We start from the raw sequence: 22983 nt of genomic DNA, 5'->3' as shown, positions 1-22983 counted from the left end.
ATAAATTTAAGAACATTTCTCTTTTTCAAGCAATACTTTAATTAACGATAAAATGATTATTTTCAAGTAATATTATTATTAAAAGCATACCTGTTGAAGTTTCTAATCGATCGCATTGCGTGCTAGTATTTTTCACATATTTATTCACGGTGACTCAACTTTCCAAAATGTGACGCAATGCCAACCAATTATCTATACTCTTCACGCGTGTATTTATGATAATCCTCTTACGTATAGTAGAAATAATCGAAACGCAAATCGAATTAAAATCAAACACGGATCTGCGCGGAATAAGCGAGCCTCGAGCGGTTAATTGGCATCGAATGCACGCGCTTTAACTAAAATATCATTCGATACCCTCGATCGACATTAATTCCATGACGCGGCGGTTTCTTTTTCCTCGGCAATCGGTTATGATTTGCACACGTTACGATAGCCGGCGAACCTGTATAGTTTTTCCTGGGAAACTCGATTGCAACATTAGCAGCTACTGGATACGCGTATTAAATTATTTACTGTTTATTGAAACGTTATATCTTTGGCGTGCGGTAGCCGACTAATTTCTCGCTGCAACGCAATGATCCCAACGCAATTCCATACTGGTTCTTGTGCAAATTTTTCCAAGCCTTCGTTCGAACGTTCCAGTTGGAAAATTCTAAAATCGTTGCAAGGAATTCTTCCGAGTGTTCGAGAATAAAGAATTTCGTTTAAATATCGGATAAAGTTATTTTGAAAAAGTCGAAATTTCTTGCCTGGCATAGCAAGAATTCCTAGGTTGGAATAAAGCGAGCTCGTCAACGTAGGCCAATCGTCCCACTTAGACGAAGAGAAAATTGTAATAACATCGTAACTCTGTTTTATGTCGAGATACGTGTGGGATAGATGTCAATTAATTAATGATCAGCTTAATTACCGTGACACAACATTTCTCTCTTGTCGTAAATCGTTCTCCAACCACGTCGTAAATATAAACTAGCATAAAAACGATATAATTGCAAGTATAAAACGTAATAAAGAAATTTGTTCAAAAACATAAGCAGAATTTTATAATGTATGAAAGTAGCAATTTTCATCAATGACCCTAACAAACCATTAGTGTTTAAGTTGAAATTTCTTATACAGTACTTATCCTTTTATTCTCAATTTATTTCGGAATCATAAAGTCTATAATTTTTGTCCTCATCTTCCAAGCAACAACTAAGATTCTAAGATCTCTGCACAAATTCTACCACAGTTCTATAAAATGACAGTCGATACAATGTTGATTTACAATCTTCATCGATAAATAACTATACGACAAAAATCCTACGTGTTTTTTCAACATAACAGCATACTTTTATATTATTCGACCGACTAATAAGAACCGCTAATTGTAATCGCAAGCTCTACGCAAAGTGTACATCGAGAGTATTTGTTAATAAATGTATCGTTAACTATGTTCTAGTTTTTCTCCAACACCTATCACGACCTATCCACCTCATTAGTAAGAAACTCGTGGAGAAGTCAGACGCGGAATACGAGAAACATCCTGATCGACTATGTTACGAAAATCCTGCTACGACGCATTTCTTTCAGCACGTCGTTCAAGATCGACTCTAACAAGCATCGTCGTGCTCCGATGCTATTTCAACGATTAATAAGAATTAACGAGCAACTCATCCAGAAATCAGACACGCGTAGAAAAATAAAATGAAACTTGCGCTGCGCGAGGAAAATCGAAATAACAAAAAAAAATTCTTAATAACAGGGTTGCATCGAGTTACACATGGAACGCATACCATCACCCCCCGTCGCTTACTTCACTGTAGCTCTATTCTGCGCGCGTAGGAGGCAGAGAGGCGTAGAGCGCGCGAATAAAGAAATACTCAGCGACTCGACAGACCTAATTACGAGCCACTAAACCGAAAGCTCGAGCAATCAATCTCGCGCGCGTCGAAAGCGCCCCTTCTCGCTTCGCATCTACGACACCGACGCGCGTTTCTTTTGTTTATCCAGCGATCTACACGCCGCGCGCTTACACCCTCCACGCTCTGTCCGACGTGTGTTTTTCCAAGCAACTCGAACGCATCTCATTTCCCGTGTTAGTTCACACTTGTAGATCGCGTCACGTCGAGAAGAACACGTTATAGTAAGATAGGATTATCCGAATCACTTGCGATTCGATATCTTAATTTTTAACTGCTACTTTTTCTTTTTTTTTTCATTTAAGGTGTAAACCTATAAAGTCGCATCGGTGAAAATCGTGAACGACTTGGTACAATTGCAATTACATTTATTTATGTGTTACATTTATTTATTAGAATCGTTGTTAGAATCATTGTTAATTTATATGCATATACGCGTTTAGTATTTCCATCTGTATAGTTGAGCGTGCGTTTTGATTTCTTTAAGGAATATACACTTACATTGTTAATATCTTCGTGATTTCATTGATATTGTTTTATTCTATTGTTTTATTATTACCGAGCCATTGTAGACTGTGACGATTTACAGTCACATTACTTAATTCTGTAATTTTTCATCCAATTTTATTTTATTGCTAATAATATCTATCGCAGAGAATGTAATATTAAGCCTTTATAAGGTAGTACTTTGGAGAAACCAGTAGAAAATTTCAGTTTGGAAAATCCACTTCCTTTGAATCGTACGATGATTTTTCAGACATTTTCTTGCGTCTTTTTATTGTACGTCTGCTTGGACATAGTAGGTGTACTCGAGGAATCGTTTGCTGAATTTCGATGTTTACAGTAATCTTATATACCACGATAATAATACATACCACGTTTCGTATACAAATAAAAATAATAAGAATGGCTATAGAGTTTATTTATGTTAGCGAAGCATGTTTCAGTTTCAGCGTCGAAAAGGTCAATTTGAACGAAACTACTAGTAAGCGACGTTTCACGTTGCTTTATGCACGATGGTCAAAATATCGATAAATGAACATTGAATTTTACATTCGAGGTTTGCCAAATGCTACGAAGCATTGCAAACAGAGAGTCAGATTCCTTGAGAGTATTCCGAACAGCTTTTGTTTCTTTGATGTTGCTACTACAATTTGCGTATCTTGGAAAAGTAGCTGCTTCCTCTGGAAGATGATTTCCCACGTTTGTTAGTTTCGTTGCATTTGGTCCTTGTTGGTTGTCCATTGGAACGATTCTTCTCTTTCTTCCTCCGCCAGTTTGCGACGCTGGACGTTGCTTTTGTTTGTCATAGTACGATGTCTCCAATTTTATTTATTGTCTCCAATTTATTGATCGAAATTTCAAGCGAGTTAGCGGTTTTGTGTTGCAACTGCATTGTTTCAGTGTCAATTTATGCGACTGTTTGCAATACAGACATCGATGCAATAATGAAATATTTTTATCCATTTGCATAATTTCCACGAAACGTTAGAGATGGAACAAAGTTGATGAAAATTGTCAATCCCACCCATCTGCATATTATAATTTTTTAATTATAATATGTGGCAATATATAAGTGGCAATATATTTTTATCACCATTCAATGAATATTAGGTTAAATACCCCAAATTTGAAAAATTTAAGATAAATTATTACGGTCATCTATGATACGCTATTAATTAATCTTAAATTGGCAATTCTTATTCATTTGGTTGCCGAATTTCATGTGCATTTTTACGACTCTCTTAAACATTTCGAAAATATTTTTACTAAATATCTTGATCGAATTTCTAACGTTTACTATCTAATATCTTAACAAATTCGTATCGCATCGTATCAAAGTACTTCTTTTTTTTAACCAGCGAGTAATATAACAACACAGAAAATCAACAAAAACCGAGACGTCGTGTTTCCTGAAGAAGACCATGCCGCCAGTGTGATATTCCGCGGTGTGTTGTTCTTGCAATGGGAAAAACGTCACGCGAGCGACGCGATCTAGATAAATTCGGAAGCGACGAACGGTTTCGCGCCGATAAAACGCGAATATTTGGCAGAGAAGGGAGGAAAATTGGGCGGAGCCGCGCGGACAATGCCGCGCAACTGAGCACCCCCTATAAGGGGATGAAATCGCGCAAGCGTTGTAATATTTGATATGTTAGAAAACGTTTGATTCCTATTAAATTGTAACAACTCCGTAGAAAAAGGAAGAGGACCATACAGCACAAGGAATAATAAAAAATGCAGAACGGAAACGAAATGAAAAATACGACAAAGACAATGGAGCAATAAAGGAGAAAAATTGGAATAACCTAATCGTTGGATTAAATAACTACCACAGCATTATTTATGTCGCTTTCTCGTGTTTCGTATCTTCCCTTGGCGATCCTAAAGTACACAACGACTCTTTGGTTCTTTTGTTACCAAACTATGGGTGTTTGCATCTACCAAAAGTTAAAGGTACAAAAATGTATGTAACGTAGGTGATCTACAAAGATATAAAATAGAATATTCAACGTTGCTATTCGTTGCAATATATTTATCGAGTGTATGAAATAGCCGACATAGGAGACGTTCTTTTTATTTATGTTCCATAGGAATCGGTATATTTACTCGTACAATAGCACGTATTAAATAATTCTGAGCAAAGTTCAAGATTGAATTACAACGCATTGAAGCTTAACTTCACCTAATTTCCGTTTTAGTAGATGTTAACGAAGTTAACCCTTCCGATGTACGAGGTGGTTATATAAACGTGTGTCGCGTCTAGTTATCACAAATGTTAATACGAACACGATATATTAGAAGTAACAACGAACTGCGCGTTATTAAAATACGCAAGCGTTTAGAACACTTGTAAGTTTACAAGCAATGTCAACAGAGTGCGAGCTATCGAGACGTCATTCGTAAACAGTGTCGACTTTCCTTACACGCCTGTCGACGTTATTACCGTTCCGAGGTTTAATTAACTTAAGATTGCATAAATTATACTACGTATCTCACAATTACTGTCATTAATATCTTACAATAAGCGTAATCAATATCTCACGATCCTGCAATAACCACCAATCTATTTCTTTTAAATCTGCCACAAACTATTAGCGTCATTTAGTTCTATAAATAACAGTAGGGTATATTTTCCAACAAAGGTAGAGCTTCATTTGCACATTGCACGTATCTCCTCGCGCAAAAGGCTTACAGCGTCCTTCGTTTCTAACAAACTTTCTCTGTTTGATATAAAAGCTACGAATAAGCAACTCGATATTTAAATTCCCTCCATAAATACAGAGATACGTTTGTGTCTGAATACTCGGATGGACGCACCATATGCGTCAATGTCAACAAATATAGTATTTGTACACACCGCTATTTTCCAATGAATCGTTTCTTTACCAGCTTGTATACTTTTTTTCCATTGTGGCAAATTTTATAATCGTACGAAAATACCATTGAATAGTACGACATTTACTACAGTTGTTGCATCTAATTAAACTAGCATACAAACGCAGCAATAAACATACCGTGGAACGAAATTTTAGTTAACGTTCGATTAACCAAACTTTCGCTATTCGAATTCGCTTATCCGAAATCGACGATAAAACTGTATCAATATCGATTAATATTAAGCTATAAATCCAAATGTATGAACTATTTGCCCCGTGACGAGCTCAAATAAACCGAGTTCGATCGCAGCGTGTGTAAATGTTCCTCTCGTAGCCGCTATACGTTGGCAACTAAGTGATTGCTGATTTTGTCATTAGGTGGTATTGTCAAAATCCGCAATCACTTAGTTGCCAACGCAATAAATCTTCGAACGAAAAAACAGAAAGAAAGCTCACCGCAACGGTTCCACCTTGTCCGCGCGAATTCGAAGGACAGCTCGCTGTCCCGAGATCGACGCCACGTGGGAATCGTCCAAGCGCGGGAGGGTGTAGCGGGAGCATGAAAACCCGGTGAAAAAGCGAAAGGATGGGGTGCTGGAGGGGTGGCGCTGAAAGGGCGCCCCCGCGCCTTTCCCGGCCGCTTTCGTTTCCTTCTCGCCGCGGAAACGTCGATACACAGCCGCCTGCGATACCACTCTCTGACACTTCCACCACAATCGCAGAGCGCATTTTCAGGCGCGCTCAGGCCACTACGGCTAATTACCAACCCCCGAACGCCAGGGTTGAACGCGGCACGAGCACGACCACGAAGGAGAAAGCATCCCCTTCGCGGCCAAAAGAGAAACTGAGAGCTCGCGCACATGCGCCACCAGCGGCAAAGGCGAATACACACTGCGTGTATGTGTGTTGTTGTATACAAGACAGCATGGTGGGGTACGAGAGAGAGAGAGAGAAAGGGAGAGACGGTGCGATGTTTAAAATATGGAGGGAGCAAGAGAGACAGCGATCGTGGATTGATGCCACAGGTAAAGGGCGAAGCAGAGTGAGAAGACACGAGGGAACATGGACAAATGAAAGTTTTTAAAATTGATTATTTATTTGTGCATGTACGCGTATTAGTAACTTTTGAATTGCGTATTCAACGAACGTGTATCGTTAAACTATCGACTTTTACGCAAAGTGGAAAAATACGTGGAATTCGAGCAATTCACGAAAATACAATAATATATAATAATAATAAAATAATACATCAGTCTCTGGATGAAAAAATGTTATTCTATATTTCCTTTCCATTCTTTCGAAATATACGAAATCACTCGATCGCACTCTGTACGTAAAATAACGTATTGTATAAAATATCCAGAATAGTAGTCTCTACGTATAATATTCAATGTACAATAAAACAATTTCCCACCTAGCTTCCGTTCTCCTCATTATATTCACAAAGACGTGAATTTACATAAAAATCCGCAGTCTACACGTTACATTTATTCACCGCTCTTGTCAAACATAATTCGATTTTATGACGTTTACATTTAAACTTTCTTTTGCGCGCTACTGTATTTCATAGAGGCGGTCCATGAGACGAGCGCCGAAGAAGAATAGAAGAAAGGATGATTTTTAGAGAAGATAAAATAAAAGAGCGACAAAAGATTCGAGTTGTTTGAAGATTCGTACAGTTTTTGAAACTTTCCGAAGGAAGAAGGAAACTCGCAAATGGTTGAGATAGCAACCAAGGTAACTAAGAATAGCTAAAAGTTGGAAGGAAAATGAAAAATGAAAATAGATGGTGGCGATAACGGATACAGGGGACGAAATCGAAAGTGTGACACGCGATTCCTCGCGATCCTGCCACAGATAGGATTGTTACGCGAGCCAGGAGCCGGCGATTAGATTATTTCAACGTTCCTCTTCGACACCGACCTTTTTTTCTACCCGATGGCAAAGAATAAATCGCCACCGATCGTTTCACCGATACACACGCGACGCGTGACGGAAAACGCTTTTGTTTCGGCCGTTCCTCGCGAGAAAGTCGCGATAAAACGCGAAATATCGTTCACGAATTCCTGTGCTTGTTATTGCCGCTCGATTACTTTGTCCAGAGTCGAGTATTTCCTAGCGAAGGCGGAAATTTTTAGTTCCTAACGAAGAGAAACGAAGAAATTTTCTATCAGATAAGAATCGTTCGCCAACCTTCGTGTCCGAAGGAGTGGAATTTTTAAAGATTTCTCGTTGATCGGGCGTCAACGAGAACGTGTTCTGTGAAAAAATACGGCACACCAAGTTACTGATAGTTTAAACGGAGGGTGAATACTACGTTCAACGTGGTCTAATAGTAACGAGACTGATTATAGTGGTGGTTCGTAAGTACCGTGATTAAGTCGCCTGTATTTTTCTTTGTACGACCTCTTAATTCACGTTGACACTAACAACATTATACCACAAGTTCCGAACCTTTTTTCGGTCAACATTCGTTATTATGTTTTATCAATACGAATACAGTACAAATTTGTTTTACACATGGACAATCTAATATATGTACAAGATACAAGAAGATATCCATGTCTGGTAAAGTTTGATTAGAATTTTATAATTTCCCTTTGTATTTATGTCTCGACTAGAAATCACCCAGTGTTTTATATTCTACGGAAATACTGGAGTCCTGTTTTGCGGCCAAGTTTCAGGACAAAATACAACACACACAAGAATACACAAAAATCACGCACCAATGCGACTTAAACCCAAAAAAAACAAAAAAATAAACGCAAAAACCGAAAATCCACGACACATATTAGACCATGGCTACGTCGTACCGACGCGTATCGGTACTTTTGCCTAAACACACTATACTCAATTCATTGTTTATTGTGAATCTCAAAAATGTACAAAAAATCAAATATTGGCTAAATAAACTATTTAAAAAAAAAAAAAAAAATTCTACGGAAATATAACTTCGTATATTTTTATATTTATATGGAACTTTAATCAAAATTCCGTGCAATTTTCCTCGACTTGCTCTCTTTCCTTCTTCCTCTCTGCAAATTTGTCTCGAAGTTCAAGTAGATTTTTTCAAGCGATCAGGCATAATGTGTCTCTCACCGAGGACGTGCAGACAGGTGTCGCGTTAAGGCACGAAATTATCGTGCATTATCTGCTGGACAGGGTACAGTAATTTCACGGTTACGCAACGAAATGCGACATCGCGTCCCTTGTCGCGATCGGACACCGGCTATCGCATGATGAAATATACATGTCCATTTTGACGTTTGAACTTGTACTTATCGTTAATGTCGCTCGTCACCGTTATCTCTGACGAACGCGGCTTCTTTGCAGCGACAGGAAGTGGACAGTTATCGAGGGAAGGGGAAAACGATCGTGTGAAGATACCGACGTTCCTGTTCGTTCCACCGCGATATCTTTTTTTCCGTCTCTTCGTTCCATTTGTTACTTTCGTGTCGTTCCGTACGTTCTATCGATACACCAGAGAAACGCGCAATCTTTGATTAAATGACATGCACGATAAATTAATTGCAAACAATTTATGGGGTCGAATAAAGAAAGATGATTATTATCCGTGGAAAATTCTTGTAGAAAATTGGACGAATATCCTCATGTCTCTAATTTTTTCCCATGAATGTACTTCAACTTTTTAAACGAGATATTCATCGTATTATGCAATTGTCGTGAGTAGATTGTTACAGTAACGTTGGTTCTCAAACGTGGTGAAAATTGAGCAGGTTCTCTGCTACTTTTGAACGATAGCGTATTTTATAACTATAATTATGCTCAATAACGACTATGAAATTACATTTTACTACGAGTAGTAGCATTATAGTAAAATTGACCTATACTTATGTAAATGTTGTGTAATTATGTCGTACGTGTAGTGTGTGCAAGGGAAAACAGTTCAAAAGTGAAATTTCAGTTCCTCGTTCACGAAGGATGAAGAAGGAAGAAGATTATTTTCGGCCGAAGCGAAGAAAAAGTCGCAACGCGTTTGCAAAGAACCAAAATATGAGAGAATTTATAGGAGAGACGGTAAAAAGATCACGAAAATTTCTACTCTTGACGCAATTGTTAAGATATTCGCTGATATCATCTGTTGATTTATGCTCGAACTTAACGTTTCTACTGTCTCGAGTTTCTAAAAGGTCTAAAAATTAATTATTATCATCGAAAAGAGACTAATTAAAGATAAAATTGAAGAAAATTTTCGAACGGAAAGAAAAAAAAAAAAGTGGCGAAATCTCAGCAATGAATGGAGAAGGAAGAATTTAAACGCGAGACAGGAGAAATGTCAGCAAAGTTTCGGCTCGCGATTCTATTACGTAAGACACTGAGCGAATTCGTGGACAGCTTTATGGTTTGTTGGCTCGCGTGCTTGCCGCCGGTGCTTTATTTGATTTAAAAATCAGTGAAATTAAGTTCCATAAAGCAGCCGCTAAACGATCTCAACGGACTGCGAACAGGCGAGCCCGCTGCTAACCGCATCAAATCGTCAGAAAGTTCTCTTTAGTCACGGCCAGAGGCCCCCGTTCTCTTCAACGTATGCTTAGACACTGTCTAATTGACTCGTTTAACCGGCCACTTCTCCACTTTCCTCCGTCCAATACGCTGCCTCCAATTTCCACGTTGTACTTCCGCTTGTTACACGCGACCAAAGCTGTAATTAGGCGTTTCTTCAGAAATTTAACGCGAGTAGGAACCATTAACCAGTTGATTTTCTCGGAACGATAGCTGCACTGAAACGTCGAACGTCTGTACGGCCGCTTAATTACGCTGAATTTCATTAACGTTGCAAGACACCGACGAGCTACCGATCGCGTGAACGCTGCACAACTTTGGAATCAGGCACCGTCTTCCAGGACATAACTTTGTTATCGCGATGTTTAATGCAAGACGCGAGAACGTTGCGAGCTTTCCAAGAAATAATCGAGAAAGATAAGATCGCTGTACGGTTCGCCAGCGTGCACGGAAACATAGGTCCTCGGTGTCAGAATCAAGGTGCAAATCGACAAGGAAATTATTATTATATATATGTGTAATTTATATGTGAAAAATTCCAAGTACAAAGCCAAGTATATACAAAATTTTCTATTTGAAATTATTTTTAATTTACCATATGGTCCGAATTACATTCATGCTTTTATCAGAAAATTCGTTTCTTCGAGTCTTAAGATCTTAAAATAATTGGAATCGTAGGTACCAGTTTATCGTTCGATGGACATTATCATTTAAGAAACTTTTTCTATTTTGTAATCAGAATCGAATCTGAGAAGAGCATGTAGAATTTTGCTATAAACACTTTGCATGGAGACTTTTTGGTCCACGATATGGCTTTGCTCGAAGTTACTTTCACAACGAATTATTCAGATCAACTTCGAACCGTAAAACGGGATAAACGTCACTTTACTGTCATCCACGATGCACCAAACATTCCTACCACGCGTTAAGAATGTTGGAAGCCATCTCTTAAAACAGTGTCGCGTATAAATCTCTAAAATTATCTCGCGAAACCATCTGCAAGAGAGCGCAAGCTAACACTTCGCTGAAATTCAATGAACGTTTACGACGAACTATTTCCCAGGTCGCTTTCGAGCAGATAATAAAGTTTATAGAAGAACAGATCACGCGAAATTTGCAAAGTTACCTGCTAAAGGGATTTCAAAAAGACTGGCAAAAGTAATCGTCCTCCGAATTACCCTCTCGCCTGATTTCCAGCGAAGCATCCGAGAAATCCATCAACATCCTCGCCACCTGACGTCCGCCTCTCTACGTTCCAAGAATCCTAGACGAATCCTCGGAACATCCCCTAGTTATTGCCTAGGATAATCGGACAGGCGGTCTGCGCTCTAAATCAATCTCTTTTGCTAAATAATAAGCATCGAGTTAAGGGCAGAAAGAGGCTGAAGACGAGGTGGACGACGCTGCACGACGATCACGGATAATTACACGCGCGGAAATTGCGGCTGGCCCAATCTGCGTCCGGTGGTCTACGTCTCAATACACGCGCGCCTCTTCCTCCCCTTGGTCCCTCTTCGTCCCTCCTCGTTCCATCGCGTTCGTTCCTGACCTGTACCAGTGGCCAACCACACGCATCGTACAACTTGACGAGGAAATAGGCGCGAGAAGGACGACGAAAAAGAAAAAGAGAGAGAGAGAGAGAGGAAAAGAAACACAGTGGAGCGGCATAATGCCCAGGGTGCTGCAGGGCCCAGAGAACTCTGGGCCTCTCTCCCCCTCCATAAGTATAGGGCTCGCTTAACGATGTTTGTTTTATACATTGGCAGCCTGTTCACCGAACCTGTAATCTTTCTAAACGAGATATTACCCGGGCCCGTCCGCGAAAAACGAAGCTGCCCGCTCGCTACAGCTATAGGACTTGGCGTTCTCTCCTCCGGGTATCGAACTGGCGAAATTGGCCCACCAAAGCCACAAATTGTTCGCCATTCAAGACTACGCTCTGCATAGAGAGAAAGAGAGAGAGAGAGAGACTCGTGTTCGGCATCCGGACACGGGAGGTGAACTTGGTTCGGTTGTGAGAGTCCTTGGAAATTTCTGGAGCGAGCGATCAGCGGACACGGTCGTTCCGGGGACATGAGATCGCTGAGTGGATTGGAAGTTTAGGGGATAGCGACATCCTCGTGGTCTCGGTATAGAGTTTCGTGCAAGACATTCTACAAAATGCGAAATTTATGTCGCAGCAGAAAGTTGTAGGATAAGTTCGAATTGGTAAATTAGTTCGGTGCTTGGAACGTTGGGAAAATTAAAATCGAGGGTCCGAGTGTTTGGAAATTTTGTAAAGTTCCTATAACAGGAATCTTTGAAAATTTATTTAGAAGAATGAGTTTGATGTTCAGAAGGAGGAGGATCTTAGTGTTTTTGATGTGAAGTTTCATGCAGGAGATTTTTTACAAACTCTGCGTTGGAAGAAGGAACTGCACAGTTTGGTAAATTAGTTGGAGAAAATTGGGACTAGAATTGACAAGTTCCTTTTTAAATCTTGGGAATCCAGAGCATCCAAGCGTTCGGAAAATTCTGCGAAATTTATGCAATACGACTACTTGAAATTTTAGGAATGTCGATTAGAAGAAATTTTCCAAAACGCAAAGGAAGCTCGATGAACGACCTTGAAGACTGGAGAATACATTGGTCGAAGTTTTTGAAGCTTCGTCAAAGTTGGAATATTCAAATCTTGAAACTCTTACGTAAACAACCTCCACGAAATATAAAATTCATGTCACGAATATTTACATATACAATTAATGTATTATACATTATATAGTATTACTCAAGAAATTAGAGATTAAAGAGAAAGAAATTACTCAAGAAATACGTGAAATTGAATCTATATATTCGTACACGTTTATTAGTTACATAACAGTACAGTTATGAATATGCGCAATGTATCGTAGAACCAGTTGGCAGAACTACAATTTTCTAAAGCGTTAACTTGTCCGAAACCTAAAAATTCACGAGCCTAAATATTTCTTTAACTTAGCTTTTATTTTTAACTCCCGCGCAATATTTAAAGCGGGTAATTTGAAATTCAAAGGCGCGGTAATTATTGAAATCGCAAGGAAAAAGAAGAAAACTACGGACGTAGGAGAGGAAAGGTTAGAGGTAGAAGCAACGATAACAGAACTAACAAATGCGACCGTGGTATATAGCCGTGAGTTCGAATCACGATCCAGATACACACACGCGTATTGCACGGCGTATGGTTCTTTCCCGAACTATTATAGTTCGCCTAGATATCTGTCCCCGTGTTTTCCATCGCTCTCGAAACTACCCCTTTTACGTATTTCTCCCCTTCGTAAAAGTTTGCGCTTGAAAGGATTTCCGATCGTCGAAGGACTGGGGAAAGTGTGCGCCGACCATAGAGGCTTTGAATCTTTAAAACGCGATGAAACGTGGTTCAAGACGAGGTATAGCCCGAGCAAATCGTGTGATTGGTAGATCGAGACAAGCTAGATTTTACGCTTTACTCCAGCCTAGATGAAGGTTTCAATAGTAAATGAATTATTACTGGGATTTCGATACGTTTATGCGACACTTAACGAGGCAAGAACACGCAGGATGCACGTGATGTGAGGGAAGAAGCATAAAATTCAAAGCAGACAAAATAAATCTCTCTTCAGGTTCTAACTGTTTAACACTAGAACTACCGACATTTGAGACGTTTCTATCTTTACCAAAGCCAATCAAAATGACTGAACTTTAAAAAATACGTAATAGTAAAATGTCTTTATATTTACTGGTCTATTATTACCTTACAAAAGAAACTCTATGTTCTGAGACCATAAAAACTATATAACAACTTTGATAATAACAATAGGTACAATAATGAAGAATATTCAGTACCAAAATTTTTGGTAACAAGAATATTAAAATAAATTTCCATTGGTAAATATAAGAAAAATAATATAATAATAAACGTAATTAATCACGTACATGAAAATATCAATTTGCGTAACAATCCGCATTTTATTTACGAATTATAAGCGGACCGCGATGTTCCGTACACGTATAGGGAATTTGCTGGTGCAAAAATACACAAAGCGCGTATAATATGCAAAGACGTATAAAATATCCAAAGTAAAGCACTTGTTATGGTACGCAATAGCTGAAATAGTCGCCTAGCTAAATTGCATTTTAACATTGCGATGGTAAAAGTATGAATTTGAATAAATATCCGCAATCTAATTGTGAGTTGTATGTGAGTTTGAATTTTATTCGAATGTATATAGTGTCGGAGATTTCATTTTTCTAATTGGCATAGAAACTCTTCCATAGAAGTTGAACTCTTCGATGCTTTGCGATTTAATGGTTTGATTCAGATGGAAATTTCTTGTTTGAAAAAGCTTCGAAGATAGTGGAAGAATCTCGCCCTTACTCCACCGATGCAAATCAATTAATTATACAAAATATACGCAATTAATGAAAATTTTTCTTATCACGATTCAATGGTTTATGAATTGATCGTTCAAGTTGGGATTGAATCTTCTTCGAAAATGCGCATCTTTGGCAGGCAAAGAAAAATAGCTGGTCTGTTTGCGAATTTGCGAACGAAACAGGCCAAGAGCCGATCAACGCGATTTTCTGCGGTTTCTCGTGGCGACTTCTCGTGTTTCGCCTGGCAATCCGTCATTTTTCTCACGACTCTTGCCTTACGCAGCTACCTTCCGTCACGAGGGACAGCGATCGGTAAGACTGGCTCAACAAAATCGCGACACATCGTCCAAATTAAGTCAGATCATGGAAAAAGCGCGATGAGTACATTTTTGTCCATTCGACTTGCCAAAGAGATTTCATATTTTATAAATTACGAGGAAAGTGGAAAAGTACGTGTTTTAAAATCAATTAAAAGAACGATTTTGATAATTTCAAGAATGATTGACAGAGAACTGTACTTTAAAACTGCTATTCTGTGAAGAATGGAAAATCATGTTTCTCCTATGTACTCTTTAAATATAATGTCGTAAAAATTGTAATGTCTTCTATCTTTCTACCAAGTATATCGAGATTGAATTTTGCTTGGCCAATTTAAAATATTAGAATTTCTAGAAATACACACTGGCTCACATTTTCACAATTAACAAACGCAGGAACACGCTCCCTCTATTCGGTGATTACAACAACCAAATCGATTCCAAGAGTTTAATGATTAAAGGACAACTTGTCTATTGTCATTCGGAACATCAAGTAATCAAGTGAATCGAAGAAATACATACTATAATTGGATAGAAACCTCAAATAAGAATATAGAGCACATTTTCATCAAAGTAGATTTAACGATAAAACATGGTCCTACAGTCGATCGTGTCAGATATACACCGTCGCAGATAGTTGGTTGAAAAGTGATGTAACGTTGAACACGCGAAGAGCGTTAGGTTTGAAATTTATGCAACAGTGTGAGCCATCGCTTTTTCTAAAAACGAATTAAATGTTCTTTAGACGCTCGTTCGAGGTTTCCATTTAATCCAACAAAATAAACACTTACCGGCCGCTTTTGGTGATGACCATTTCCGTGCCGAGTTTATGAAATTTTTCCCAGAGTTCCTTGCCCTCGAGGGTTACCTTAGGATCATCCACGACACCGTCTTCCTCAGGATGATGAGGAGGTACGAGGGGATGGTGAGGCCCTGCGAGGGGGTGATGCGGTGCCAGAGGGTGTGGCGAGGTGTGCAACATCCCCGGGGGTAAAGGAGGCCTGAGTGGCCTCATCGCAGGCCCGCCAGGACCACCCTGATGATGGTGGTGCAACGCTGCCGCCGCGGCCGCCAGGACAGCTGCTTCTTCGGGCGTATGTGGGCCTAAGCCTAAACCTGAAACAAGATTTTTCTTGTTAGTTTTGAATATCGAGGTGCGTACAAATTTCTAGTGCAGTTCAATTAAATTCGTATGAGAAATTTTTAGGTAAATTCATCGGGGATTATATTATATTGTTAGTTTAAATTTCTAATTTCTATATATACAGCGTTTGTTCTTGGAGAAACAGCCTTTGGATCGACATAGTGTACTTCGTATGCCATAATAAATTCTTAAACCTAGGACGAATCGAATGAGATTGAATTAAAGGAGATATCACAAAAAATTGTATGTATTAAGTTTTAGAGTAGAAGCGTGTTCTGTATCTATTCTGTATCTGTTGACCTTTAATGGGATTAATTGATTAAATCAATGGATACGTAGTTAGAAATGTGATGATTCTCTTACAATCTCTTTTGGTTTCACTGAACGAATTGGACTAGAACGATGAATTGGAAAAAATGTTACTATGCTTGGTATATGCTCTGAAGAATTAGGTGAATTTCATTACTAGATATAGATACTGCATGTAGCAGTCTTTTAAAGGTTCTTTCAATTAAATTCCAACTATAACTCCAACTTCTTTCTTAATTTATTCCTATTCAATTAATATCCTGGTAACATATATATTTCTATTCTCAGGTTTCCAATTTACCTCCAGTTTTTCTTTCATGGTCAGGCTTAAATTTGGTTCAAATACACGTACTACTTTATTCTTCGTTTCGATACTCTTAATTATTCGATAATCGTCTTAACGTCAAAGAAATACCATGCTCTTTTTTCCCATCAGCTGTTTTTGTAGATTCGTATGTAGAAAATTCCGAGCATTAATTCTGGTCGTTTCGATAATTGCCTGATAATGATCCGATGGTGAAAGTGGAACTGCATGAGATTAAAATACCGAGAGAACCCCGAAAATTATTTATTTTATCGCGGCAACTGTTAAATAACTGTAATGCACGGGACGATAAACTTTATCTTCCGCTCTGGCCGCCGTGAATCGACAACAATATGCGACCGCGAGTGCCGGTTTGATAATGCACATTTACAATTCCCCCGGTTGTTTAATTAAAATATTATTAGCGTTTAATTACGACCGAATTAATACCATCGCAAAAATAACAGCAACGTATCACTTTTCGCTCTCGTTCGACGAGCGTAAACCCTCCATGGAAAAATATCCTGCGCGGAACGTTTATTCACTGGTGACCTCCGTTTGACCATCGAAGAACGTGAAATTAACTTTTTATTATGACCTAATTTTAACAATCAGCGAATCTATCTCGGTATTTAAATGAAACTGAACTTCAGGTTTAAAGTACTAAATAATGATATACACCTAAGTTTAAAAATGGAATCAGCAAGACCTGAAAATTAATCAGAGCTGACTAAAATTTACTGTAATATTTATTAGGGAAAATTGAATTTCATAATGTCAATGAATTTAATAATTTGAGGATAATATCTACTACTAGGTATGAAAGAATATAATCTCCGTTATATTAAAACTGCTTCTTTAACGAATCGTAATAATTTTTGCAACCTCGTTTCATCGCAAATCATGTATTCGATCATTAATTATTAACTTTTAATATTATAATTAACTTTTAATTATTAATTATTAAATTATTAAATCGTGTGGCAAAAATACAAATCTGAGAAGAATCGTCAATGTTAGAAATATCAGAAGTTTGTATCGGATAAATATCGAACGATGTTCGCGTTCCGAGGTTGCTTTCTCAAAGAATCGAAGGGGAGAATCGAAGACGTGGTTTCCATCGCGATCGACGCGATCGATACGAGAGAAGGACAATTGGCTGGGACAGAGATTGCTCTATTGACCCTCGAACGTCGAACGCGTCAGCTCTATTTTTAAGGTGCTGCGTATATGTTGAAAGAATTGCGAAGAAGCGTTCGCCAGCAGCTCGCGATTTCCTTCCAAAGGAAGAAAGGAAAAGAGAAGAGAGAAACGAATCTACCTTCCGGCAACTTTCAAACTTCTTGCAACGGAGCAGCCAGAGGGCACGAGAACAGGGGCTGGAAAAAGTAACCAGTAGTTTGAACGGGGGTTGGAAACTGTCAGCCGATCCACCCTCGCCAACTTTAAGCGGCTGTCTTTCATTCTTTATCCCTTGATCTCGTTGATTCTTGAATCTCTGAGTCTCGTGTCGCCGATCGTGTCTCAATTGCCACGATTATTGCAAAATCTTCTTTTCTAAGCTGTGGATTCTTTAACAAGGCACAACGTTGTCTAGTAACTTTGACTTTCTTCAGGTTCTTTTGCCATCGTTGAACAGAGTACGATGAAATATTCGAGTTGATAGATTTTTTAGTTGATCATGAATAATATTAAATTTCCTAAGATTCTACCGTGAACTTCGAGATGGAGGTTCAGCCTTGAACAAATATGGTGAACAATATATATATATTGCAATATACTGTATGGATATATTGTACACATTGTGTATATTACATATATGTATTGTATATATGAATATGGAGGATATATAATATATAATTCTCCAATATATTGTACATAGATCTTAAGTACGTTTTGAACGTGTATTGAAAAAAACACTGGACAAGTATCGTATAAACTCGAAAAAATAACGTTTGAGTGAATAGCGCGCACCTCCGAAGGAATTAATTTTAATCTTTTTTTAAATGTAACCCACTACTTAATCACGCAATTAGCTAACTGCTTTCAGTTACTCATCGCGTTATATCCTATTATACTAATGTTTGCACAAATCGAAGTTATATCATTCTATCGTCTAATTTATCGTTCTATGATACAAGTGGTCGAAGTCGACGCGAGATCTTCATAAATTCGTCGGTTCCTTTTCAAGTAAATTAAGAATCAATTACATGCGACACTTAAGATAAGCAAAGAAGATGCGATCGACTTTGAAATTCCTATTAGCGGTATCATCCATTCGCTTAGTTTATCGATATCTTCTTCCCGAATGAGATTACCAGTCCCAATTAAACAGATTGCCGTTTATTTTAGAATTAATAATCGCTACGCTAACACACGCACAAAAAAAAAGAGAGAGGAAAGGAAAAAAATCGTTGGCGATTTTTACCAACAAACAATCTGCATGGGAAAGAGAACCTTCTATCCGACCATCGACCGCTTTTTCATGCGAACAATTTCATTATTTACAGCAACCTATCCTTCGATTCCCAACATGTTTTCTCTACTTCCGACCAATCACGAACTACCTGTTGCACCAGGGGCAAAAAAAGAAAAAAAGAAAATAACCAGCACTTTCGTTCGCAAAAATTTCGTTCGACCTCCGACCGGTTACAAAACTACGCTTTGGTCTAAAAAAAAAAGAGGATGTTAACTACCATACATCCTACACTTTTGTTTTATTCTATTCGATTCTATGAAACGAAACAGTACATCGTCGATTATTGTTAGAATGTTAATCAGAGAAATATAGGCGATTAGTAACGTATTCATTAAAAATTATATATGTATATAAGGAATTATTATAGAATTTGTTATATAATACATCGTATATATACAAATATAATATGATATTATATTCCCTATATAATATAGGGAATAATAAAACGTAATACGAACATCCGTATTTGAAAATCGTACCATAACTTGTTGACTAGATTTTTCCAAATCAATTGCACGAGAATCGCTTATTCAAATGGACTCGTCACTTTATTAGCTCGGATAATCGACGTTTTATCCTCTTTAAGTACTGTAATTTGCAAATTTTGTTTTCATCGCGTTCATGCAACCTTTGATATATCCTATAAATACAAAAAGAGAGAGATAAATTGCTAATTACATGTCTACCTAAACGACAATGATATTTCATTTCCAAACTTTCTGGCGTTTCTATTCTTCTTTATTTTCCTTCGCCAATAAAATCTGGAAATTATTCATAAAAATTGCAAATCACAGACTTTAAAAGAAAGAATATTCTAAACTTTTTCACCGTTTCTTTTTTTAATCTTTATTCATCGATGCAATCTTAGCACATCGAAATTGCAAATTACTCTATTTCCTTAGAGCAAAGAAAATGATTCTTTCATCAGTCCCGTTTCTCAACTTTTTCAACGTCTCTTTTCTTCTAAATTTTTATATATATGAAACCAATTATCAACAAATTGCCATCTCCACCAAATCAGCCTAACGACTCAGCTTTACGAGGTTTTCCTTTGCGGTGGCTTTTTATCCGCGATTTTAAATGAGTGTAGGTACTCGACCGAACCGGCTGCGGATTATCATTCATAACGATGCAAATCACGATTATATTATTTATGACTAATGACGCGGTTAATAGTTAACAACACGGACACGGCTCCCGGTATTTTCTTTCCGTTTCAATCAATTACCGAGCGCGACGGGGAAAAATGCAAACCTGTTGCCACCGTTAATGACTTCATGATTGTTATCATACAAAGTCTGCACGAGCCGATCATTAACTCCATACTGTTTATCTGTCTCGTATACCGTTCCTTCGTGCATCTCGTGTTCTTTATGTTCACCGCCATTCTCTTTCATACTTTTCACGTACAATGAGCTTCGATTTTGTTATAGTCGAAAGAATAAAAATTAAAATCGCTATTTGCATTCTAGAATTTTACACGATCGAAATTAATACCCTGTTTAATAGACGTGCAAAATGTTAACGACCCTAAGATCGATCGACTCCTTTTAATAAACTTTGATCTTTACCCTTCGCTTACCCGGCCAAAAACTTTTCTACTTTTAAGAAAAGATGACAATTATAAGATTCAGGCGACGCCTTTGATTCTTACATATTCGATGAAAAAGGAAAAGTAAAATCTAAAGTCGTGATTTCAATCTGAGAATCTTTACTGTAAAACTAGGCAGGTAATCTGGTTGAAAGTAAAAGCGTAAAATTTGAAGTTTCAAAGGATAGGAAATTTCGTGATATTTCTCGCGTGGTTAAAATTGTTAAAATTCGCAGTGGCCGCATATTACACGCAGGAAGGTTGTACAATTTGCTTGTTGATTTTCTTCCACAAGCTTTGTAACGGAGCAATTGCATCACGATGTTGATATTCCTCTCGGCGCGCAGCGGAAACCTGGTTATTAATAATTTAATAATATTATTTCAGCATAAACGAACGATCCACGCGGTGCAATTAAATTGCATTGTTGTTGCGTCGTCGTTGAAACTCGCCGGCCCCGTGGATATTTCGACGAATTTTTGGGTAAAGAGCGCGGCAACTTTGGAAAACCAGTACCTTCAGCGTTTCGCGTTCGACGCAATTATTCGTGCGTTACCACTCGCCGAGATAATTACTGCTACTCGTGTGTTTTATATTTTACACGTTAATGACGATGATTCATCGAGGTCGTTGCATGTTTCGATTTCCAAACCACTTGTTGGCTCGAATCATAGATAGACGAAAAGAATCCATATCTTCTTGATTTACGTTTATATTAAAATATTCAATATCTTAGAGTACGCGATAAGAACTGAATATTTTTCTCAATTGAAATTTATATTAAAAGATTCAGTGTCTTAAAACACGTGATAATAACAAAGTGTATACCTTTCTCTATTTAGATTTATAATAAAAATTCATTACCTTAAGACATGCGATAATAAAGCAATATTTCCCTTGACTTGTATTATTACTCTAAAATAAATTTCAAATTTCATTATCTGAAAAGACATATACGAATTTAGGATTACTATAAAAAATGTCATATATTTTTCCCGATTTAGATTTATATTAAGAAATTCAATACCTTTTAAAATACGCGATAAAAGATACCTATATCGCGTCGATTTAATATTACCAGAAAATTAAAAATACTTACTTCTCTCTAACCTAACTTCTCTCACTTCAGAAAATCGCTCCATAAAGAGGTTAAATCAGAGTATAAATACCAATACATATAAAGTATTATTATATATATTAAGTATATGATTACCGTACAAAGCTTCGTTCTTCTTTTGAATCGCTTCAAGTAGAATTCCAGCGATTGAATTTCCAAGGGAGCAATTATCGAGGTAGAACGTCGACCGAACATGGATCAGAAGGAAGGCAGAAACGATTTTCCGGGTGAATCGCGTACAACAGGAAAAATCGAGCGGTCAGTCTCGATAAACGATCGCTCCATTTTTTATCCGGGTGAATTTCACCTGGAAACGTGGACTACAATGCCAGCCGCCATTAATTGCGCCGCTTTCTATCGGTCGTCCGTTTTTATCCTCCCCCCTCCCCCCCCAAGAGTGGAATACAGGGTGTCTCGAAACGTGCATGGCTCGATTCAACTCGATTTCTTTCACCAGAAATATTGCACAAAATATTTACACACGACACACCCGTTTTGTTAAAAAATCGATTTATATTTGACACTTCCATTTTGTTCAAATATCAACTTCGAAAATAGAATACATCTATCGACACTCATCATGATATAAAAAGTTCTCCGTACTATTAATCAACTGAAACTACTCACGTTCGTTACCACTTATAGAAAATATCGTAATTCGAAAATACGATAGCACGTAACAATGTTACAAACAAATAAAATCAGATTAACAACAGGATACATTCCCTGATGCTTGTCACGACACAAAAAATATAATCGATTCTTTCGTACGTATATATCGATTCTTTCTATGCGTATTATACTATCAACTTTTTACATATCGATTATACAGAGCATGTTATAATTTGAAAGTATTATGACATAATAAATAATAATTTAACTATTAATCGATTAACTACTAAACTATTATTCTAATGAAATATTAATTATGATATATGAAAACAAAATTTAATTCTATCGATGGAACGTAAACGATACTATAGATTTTTTAATATATCGATTCTCTCACGTGCACTACTAGCATTTGTTATCGATTATGGGAAATATTATAATTCGTTGTTAATTATGTTATTAATTTAACGATCATTTGAAAATATTCAGAAATATTAATTTAAATTAATTTAAAAAATGTTATGATAAAACAATGCTTAGTATGATACGAAATATTTGATCGATTAGTTCTTTTAATATCGATTCTTCTCTTTACATTATTACATACATACATTATTGACAATCGCAATCGATTATAAGAAGCGTTATAACTCGAAAGTATAACAGCACGGCAAACAATAATTTGACGCTTAATCAAACTAATTCTAAAGAAACAGTACCCAGTTTTTAATAGTGACGCTTAAGTGATTCGTGGAATGAGAATTTAATCGATATGAAGTAATCGCGAGTAAGATAGAACTGAACGAGAATCTTAACTATTAAAGAAAAAAGGAAAATAGTGTATTTATGGAGAGTTACATTACCTAAGCTTTCTGCACAACAGCTCGCACATTACACAGGTAAGTACGCAGTACATTCACTAATTCGCTAA

General features: G+C 37.5%; 1 protein-coding gene across 3 annotated transcripts in view; it reads right to left on the bottom strand.

The window, feature by feature from the left end:
• Positions 1–22983, bottom strand: part of LOC132913882 (optomotor-blind protein) — a 167321-nt gene that overhangs the window by 129598 nt on the left and 14740 nt on the right. For all 3 annotated transcript variants that reach the window (XM_060972507.1, XM_060972510.1, XM_060972509.1), the window contains exon 2: positions 15288–15612. In XM_060972507.1, coding sequence (XP_060828490.1) covers positions 15288–15612 — 325 coding nt within the window. The remainder of the gene's footprint in view (positions 1–15287; positions 15613–22983) is intronic.

Source organism: Bombus pascuorum, chromosome 14 (assembly GCF_905332965.1).
Source record: "Bombus pascuorum chromosome 14, iyBomPasc1.1, whole genome shotgun sequence".
Classification (NCBI taxonomy): Eukaryota; Metazoa; Arthropoda; class Insecta; order Hymenoptera; family Apidae; genus Bombus; species Bombus pascuorum.
This window is presented reverse-complemented; position numbering and strand designations above follow the sequence as displayed.